Source organism: Eucalyptus grandis, chromosome 6 (assembly GCF_016545825.1).
Source record: "Eucalyptus grandis isolate ANBG69807.140 chromosome 6, ASM1654582v1, whole genome shotgun sequence".
Classification (NCBI taxonomy): Eukaryota; Viridiplantae; Streptophyta; class Magnoliopsida; order Myrtales; family Myrtaceae; genus Eucalyptus; species Eucalyptus grandis.
The window spans coordinates 15275604-15283476 of NC_052617.1; the positions used below are offsets into that span (position 1 = coordinate 15275604).

General features: G+C 42.2%; 1 protein-coding gene across 1 annotated transcript; it reads left to right on the top strand.

Moving 5' to 3' along the window:
• Positions 1-681: 681 nt before the first annotated feature.
• LOC104448575 lies at positions 682-5880 on the top strand. The gene is made up of 7 exons (XM_010062429.3): positions 682-1565; positions 2675-2914; positions 3620-3709; positions 4167-4316; positions 4463-4587; positions 5122-5251; positions 5577-5880. Exons 1-7 carry the CDS (start codon positions 987-989, stop codon positions 5700-5702), a joined length of 1440 nt encoding a protein of 479 aa, XP_010060731.1. The 5' UTR covers positions 682-986; the 3' UTR covers positions 5703-5880.
• The last annotated feature ends 1993 nt before the right edge of the window (positions 5881-7873 follow it).

Sequence of the window (7873 nt, forward strand, 5' to 3'; positions counted from 1 at the left end):
CGTGACCTTCAGGCGACCTCCGCGAAAGTCGCGACCTTCACGCGACCCATCTGGTCGCAAATTTGGTCGCTGCAACCCTCGTCGGACAGCTTGCATCTTGCATCGGACCGCTTGCTCCTTAGGTGACTACTTGTTCTTGACTGGCCAACTCTTCTTTTTTTCAAACACTATTTTACTCAAAACTACTTACTTTTACAATATAATTTACCAAACATAACTTGCATTTTGAATTTCACCTAAGGGTCTTTTGCATTTCCTCAAAAAATTTCCCCAAAGGTCTTTTCAAACGCATTCTTTGTCCAAATGCAAAGTCATTTCTTCAAAACATGCTTGGACGCACCGTACATGCTTTTGTCATTGATATTGCGGATTTATTTCTTTTCTACATAAAAAAGAAGGGCCACGAACTTGCGGCGTGATAAATAACAACCTGTTAAATGATCAAGAAGAAAAGAAAGTACAGTTATATTTTGCTTTCACCCTGTCAATCAATTTTACACGAAAAAGGAAACTCGTACGATCACTGGACCAGGCTTCAAGTATGGAAACTACTTCCGCTAACAAGATAAAGCAAAACGAAGCAACAAAAACGAACCGGTCCCCCCGGTCGGCGGTGACGAAGCTCCGCGTGACGGGCGCGTGACCCGAGCGAAACGCCCTTCACATAATATCTCCCCCATCCAACCACCGCCTCCCCCCCCTCGGAGCCACAGGTATACCGCTCACCCTCCTACCCATCCATCAACGCGGCGGCGACGGAGACCGCGTGATCACCATCGGCCGGCGGCGCCCATCCATCTCCGCCTTCAAGCTCGCGCTGATCGGGACCGTCGTTTCAGCGCAGAGGACATCATCGGGGCGGTAGAATTCGCGGTTCGCTCGGTCGGAGCGAGAGCCCTAAGTCGCTGATCGGAACCGTCGGTTTCAGCGTAGAGAACGTCATCGGTTTTCTGATCGATCGCGGTTTGCTTCAATCTCTTCGGTAGATGTCCGTGGAGAGATCGTTCGAAGCATGGGAGGAGGTGCAGCGGCACGGTCAGGACCTGGCCGACCGCCTCGCGCAGGGCGTCACGGGCCTCATCCAATCCCACATGACGCCGCCCTCGTTCCCGTGGCCGAACCCCCGGCAGGCCAAGCTCTTCGACCTCGAGATACTGCCCCCGCAGAGTTTCGTGATGGCCGACTTCAAGTCGGCGACGGAGAAGTTCAATTCTCCCGGAATCGAGGGCGTTTCCGCGATTTTCGACATCGGGAATAGGATCGGGCAAGCCGGGTTGGATTTCGGGAACTGCTTGAACGGGTTCTTGCAGCAGTTTTTCCTGAGCTTGCCGGTGCCCTTCCGACAGGAAGACCATGCGTCTGCGGCCTCGATTCGTGCGGATTTGGGGATGAGAAGGGAGAGAGGTGATTTGAGTGTTGGTTTGCATGAAGAGGTGGGCGCATTGAGCGAACGCTTGAGGGATTTCGGGTTTGCAGAGAATGATGGGGGAGTTGAGGGATCGGCAGATGAGGAAGTCACTGGTTTTAATAATCTCAGAGCTGCAGGGCATCTTGGTAGACCTCAGGTTATTTTTTCGCTCAACTATACGTGATATTGAATCTGTATTAATCTGTTCATGTTCATGGTATTTAGTAGGGATGGTGTTACCATGTTTTTTCGAGAACACCTCCAGTAAAGGAAATTTCAGATATCTTTGCTGTGGAAAGGAGGGCGAGACAAGTGAAAAGGATTGTGTTGTCGGAGATAGGTTGTCATATTATGTTTTGGCTGCATGACTTAAAGAAAGTAGCAATGTCAGCAGCGCTTTCATCCCTTTTCTTCCTCTTTATAAGCCTCGATTGATTTGTTGGTTGCTGTGAGATGCTAAAATTTCTTTGCTTTTTGGTTTCTGAGAGATGCTAAACTAGGTTTATGCTGGTTGCCGTGAGATGCAAAAATAGTAAATATGCTGGTTGCTGTGAACTGCTGTAGTTTGATTGTTGGTTATCCTAAATTTTTACATTTTACCAGTCTGTGAAAGAGACTTTGGGGATACATGCATTCGTCTAATCAGCTGTCTCCCTTTCCTTCAATAAATAGATTCTTCCAAATCCCGCACTAGAATGTCAAGCAGCTCTTGTTATGTTTGAAAGTTGTGAAAGCATTTCCTTTTCTGTATCTTTGAAATTTCCTTCATTGCCTTTCGTTTTGAACCTTGTGACTATGGTGGACTTCCTATTGGCACTTGCTGTTAACATCTCCCCTTCTGGCAAATAAGATTTGTATTATAGCAACTATTGGACTTTCCGGGAAGTCTTAGAAGTGGCACTTTTATCTGAGTTTCATGAAGATGAGTTGACAAATATCATGGTGTAATTAATGTTGGATGAACGAGTTTGGGTATGTAATTATTGTGTTAAGCTAGTGTTAGTACCTGCAGAAGATTTATGTAATTGGGAGAAGTAAGAAGAATGATATAAAAGGATCGAGCTTGTGTCCAAGCAAGACTCTGGCAACTGAATAATGAAACTCTAATCCGTGTGGGTTGTTCTAATGCTAAGAATTTGGTAAGGCCAGAAAATCATGTCTATCCAGTGGTCATGGCGAATGTTATATACCTGTGTCTAGCTAGATTAGACCTCAGATTACATGTTTTGAGGCACTTACACATACATCAAACTTACTTGAATGCAGGGAACAGTGAATATTACATCAACTTATGATAGCCGGACGCGAGATGTAGAGAGTTCTTTAGTTGCACGGGGGGATTTGTGGAGAGTGGAGGCTTCACAGGGGAGTTCCACATCAGGGAGTGACAGTTCATCTCTTTTCCTTGTACAGCTTGGACCAGTACTTTTTGTTCGTGATTCTACACTACTCCTGCCCATTCATTTATCAAAGCAACACTTGCTTTGGTATGGTTATGATAGAAAGGTATGAGTAGGACTCTATTGCAGTTTACCATGTCCCACCATGTAAAAGAAAAAAAAACAAGGAAAAGTGTCGTCACAGGCCTCGAGAATTGACCATTTGCTCAAATGCTACTGACAAAACTAAAATAAAAGTTTGTCAGGATGTTTTTCCTGGTATTTATCCAGTTAAGGCAACTTTTGTTGTTTATTCAAAAAGATGTTGGATTAAGATGTACTTTGCAAATGTGCTTTGACTGCAATGTGGCATTTTTGTAGTCAAAATTGTTGGCTGCAATATGATGTAAACCCCTGAGAATTTAGTGCCTTATACTGACATAGTTACATAAGAGCCCTGATTTTTGCCAGTATTTTATAAAATAGCAGAGGTTGGTACCAAATGTTTTAATATTTCTATTTTTCCAGATCCAGGATATTCTACTTAGAAATTCATTAAGAAGAACGTAAAATTCTTCTGTATCATAGTAACTTGAAATTTCTGAGGTAGTAGTCTGATGGAATTTTCCCAATTTGGATGTGTTCAAATGTAATTCGGAGTGCAGGAAGTTATGTCCTGTTGTTCTCTGTGTATATGTTATATAGTTTGAAATCGACAGAGGTTGAGATATCCTGGGATGCCATGTTTTTCTCTGCTATTGTCAACTGTCAAGCAGTCAATTCTTTTATTCTTTAATTATCTGTTCTCATCTGTCATTTTTTTCATTGTTAGAATGGGATCCATTCCCTTTGTCCAGCTGTTTGGTCGAAGCATCGGAGGTGGCTCTTGATGTCAATGCTCTGCCTTAATCCTCTGGCTTGTGTAAGTTTATTACTTGTTCAAACAATGGGTATTACCCCAGAAAACGGGTTTGCTTTTTAGGAAGTCTATGGTTTTCATCCTTCAATGTGTTTGAGGACCATTTTGGTTGGTTTTCGAAAGTTGGGTGTACATATTATATTCTTTGGACTGTTTTAAGGCTTAAATGGAGTATGCCCGGTACATTGGGTAATCATACAGGATCATGATGCCAAGAACATATCTATTTGTCTACAAGCACTCTCCCTCCACCTTCCACTCTCTTTCTCAGATGTGTACATATTAAATGTTATGACTTTTTAACATATATGTATATACACACACATACATACATACGTACGTACATACATAACATACATACATACATACATACATACATACATACACACACACATGCATGCAGTATATATGCATTTTAGTGTGGCTAATTCGACTCTCTCACTGCCATCTCCTGGTGCAGTCATTCTTGGATTTGCAATTTCCGAATGGCAAGCTCACCTATGTATCTGGTGAGGGGCTGACAACAAGTGCTTTTGTACCTGTTTGCGGCGGACTTCTTCAGGCTGAGGGTCAATACCCAGGAGAGATGAGATTCAGCTACTCTTGTAAGGTGCGTATTTGTAAAAAAAAAAATAAAGAAGAATATTTACAGCTGTTTATGGTGGTTGCAGTTGTTTCTCATTTTTGTGGTTGAACTGCCTTCACCATGGATTCACATGTCTTTTGTTGTTCATGATACATTTCTTGGAATGACAGAACAAATGGGGCACACGTTTCACCCCAATGGTTCAATGGCCTGATAAATCCTTTAGTTTGGGTCTTGCGCAATCCTTGGCTTGGCAAAGATCTGGAATCATGTACAAGCCAACCATTCAGCTCAGGTGAGATTACCACTTTTGTACCAGAGGAGGATTTCTTGTTTGAGTCTTACATTCTTCAATTATTATCAATTTAGGCATTAAATCCCAAGGAGTCTTTTATGTTTCTGCGTTGCTCCATGCATACTCTTCCTTAACTTTTTCCATTTCAACTCCTTCCATTTCTTTGCACAAAACATATTCGTAGAGTCTTCTCAACCCAGTTTCATGATGACATATGGAGGAAAAACAGCGCTCTAGAAAGGCACACTTAATTTGATTAGTTATTTACTGTGATTTGATATTTACGTAATGTTATCTGCTGCTTCATCTCTATACATAAGCGAGCTGTTGATGCATAATGTGTAAAAATTAGTTGTCTGTTGATCTCATAACTCTGAAAAATCCTATGGAGAACAACTCACCAATTCTGCCACCTTTAACATAGGAAGCATCTGTTGGTCACTGACTTTTCTCTTCTTGAGTGTCACTAGACAAGAATCCTCTTTGATCTATTCATGACTAGGTGCTTACACTCTTGTATCTTGCCATGGCCAGTATGTGCCCTACTTTTGGTGGAAGCACTCCAGGTTTGCACGCAGAAGTCATTCATTCGGTGAAGGAGCAGCTAAGTTTAATATGTGGTTGTGCATGTACAGCACATCCTTCGGCCTTTGCATCCGTATCTGTGAGTTTTTCCCTCTTATGGACCTGAATTTATTCTTTTTAACCAGATGTTTTGAGGGAATTTCATGAAATCTCATCTTGTGCCCTTTGGTATTTTGAACATTTGCGGAAGTGCAAATTGATTGGAGTTAGCAATTAACATTGAAAGATGAACACACTGGACTGCACACATACTCCTGTGTTCTTTGTGCCTTAGCTACGTGTGATAATGCATGTTGTGAGGAAGAAGATAAATGCACTAAAACGGATGAATTATATTGCTCCAGAAATGGAACCTCAAATGTAGTCTCTCCTTTCGTGTTAATCTCTTCCTGGGTTTTATGCAGATTGGGAGATCTAAGTGGAATGGGAATGTTGGAAGCTCAGGAGTAGTTCTCAGAGTGGATGCGCCACTCTCCACTGTCGGTAGACCTTCTTTCTCCGTTCAGATAAACAGTGGTGTTGAGTTTTGATTGCTTCTTACCCTTAATTTGCAGTTGAAAGTGTATATAGACTAATATAGTGTTACGCATGTTAGCACAGGATACCTTGTGAATATTTACCCACTTTTGAGGCAATGGATGAGTTTTTATTTGTCCGCATTTTACATCTCTTGCGCTTATAGGAGAATGTGATTTGACTTTTTCAGAAGCAGATGACCAATTGATCCCAATTATTTTCTTGAATTTCAGAGATAGCCCTTTTAGCTCCACGCGTCACTCTGTTTCTATATTTCAGGCCATGACAACGTAATACCTTTCTTTATCATTGAGTCGTCGGAGATAATCATTTTGCTAACGCTAAGAGCATACGCGCTACCTATTATTTTAGTTAATGGCATGCCGAGAATTTGCGCATGTAGGGCCTGTCTCTTCACCTATCTTATTTGTGGAGGAATCATGTTCGTTTAAGAGTAGTAGCTGGGCCTAAATAAATTCTTAAAAATGACACGAAAGAAATACTAAAGTGTAACGAACTTTTTAGGCCTAATCTTATTGCAAATAATCACGCGCTGTTCAACATTAATACTGCCTGTCGGGTGAGAAAAAAAATCTCTCATCTGAGCTGATATGAATGTGGTTTGTTTAAGTTGCTTTCGTGCAAACTCAAATATGCATCTTCCTGAATTATTCAAATCAGCAGTAGCGGTCAGTCATGGAAGCTGAGAGCCTTCCCGAATGACTTCATGTAAGAAAAGGATGTGCTGAAGGCCGAAGGCTGAGCGCTTGCTTCAGCTTCAAGTTATTTTTTTAACTGCTCTTGTGCAGAGATGTTGTTTATTTTCTTATTTTTATTTTTATTTTTTACCGAAGGCTTTGTCCTTTGGAAATAAATGGTCCATTACAGAAGAGAACTAAAGACCAGCTCCCCGGAAAATGACGCTAAACCTACCCAAACAAGACCGTCTTACACCAGTAAACAATCCTATCTAAGTAAGGGAGCTGAGATTTGGGCTCAAGTGACGCGGCGTATATCTCTGGTATGCTGCCACTGGGCCAGTTGTCGGCTCCCGCTTCCACGATCACCTTAAGGCAGGAAGTCGCTCCGGTGCATTGGTGTGTTCGGTCTTTATGTATGTTGAGCATTTGTGACTCTGATTAGAGGCCGGACCATGAGAGTGCTCGTGAGAAACGTGACTCTGATTGGAGGCCGACTATGAGAGGAGTGCTCTTGAGAAAGGTCTCCGCGAAGTGAATGGGTTTGGCTTTTGAAGTGCAGCTTGGTCGGGTAGCTCGAACTTTCTGTGACGCCACCATTTGCTGAAAGAAATTCCAGCCTCGCCTTCAAAGTAGTCGGACAGAATTTTAGACCTAGCACTCTTAAGATATATCTACGAAACCCAAGTTATTTAAGACTCATCCTGCCTATCATCGTGCCTCGGCATATGAAACAGAATGCGAAAGAAAGACAGTTTGTAGACGTGCTTACTCTTAACAAGATATAATACCTGAAAGAAAGACAGTTTATTGACGTGCTTACTGTTAACAAGATATAATACCTGAAAGACGCCAAACTTCTAGTTGTGTACAGGCTCCGGTGTAGAGAGTGAAACTATGACCTCCGGTTCTTGGTCATGACTCATGAGGAATGCCGTTATTGCTCTGACTTGCTCGCTCCCGAATCACGGGCAGCGAGTTCACCTGAAGACGTAGATTAAGCAGCATAGGGCTCAACAAAACCTCCACGCCAAATGCAGGTTTCTTTTACTGTCACTCAGCCACTTTGATATCAGAAATGTGACTCCTGCTATTGTTACTTCACAAATCGTCTGTACTTTTTTTCGTGAGTGTTGCCTTGATGTGGTCCAGCGTTTGAAGTGGAAACAGCAAAATCATAAACGGAGTAGTATGAAAACCAGATTGGAAACGCCAAAAATCTAGACATGAATCTCACTTGCAACACCGCAATCTTAATGATCAGAACTGCCAAGAGAATTTTCGTGTAATAGGGCAATTCAGCATTACCTACTGATCGAGCACTCTGTATCTGACACTTTGCGCCACTTTTCAATTGTTCTTCAATTTTTTTTAATTTGATCTCTCGTTTGATTTGGTTTAACTTGTGCCTCGACATTTGCATTCATAGTGAAGCCTGCTTCATCTTTTGCACTTGAAGCTGCATTTTCCGTTGCTTGCTTGTGACC

Bases quoted from the DNA above. Each gene is read 5' to 3' on its own strand.
- LOC104448575 (XM_010062429.3), top strand. From the start codon at position 987: ATGTCCGTGGAGAGATCGTTCGAAGCATGGGAGGAGGTGCAGCGGCAC. The intron at 3,710-4,166 runs GTAAGTTTATTA...CTCCTGGTGCAG, and splicing joins GCCTTAATCCTCTGGCTTGT to TCATTCTTGGATTTGCAATT. The intron at 5,252-5,576 runs GTGAGTTTTTCC...GGTTTTATGCAG, and splicing joins CGGCCTTTGCATCCGTATCT to ATTGGGAGATCTAAGTGGAA.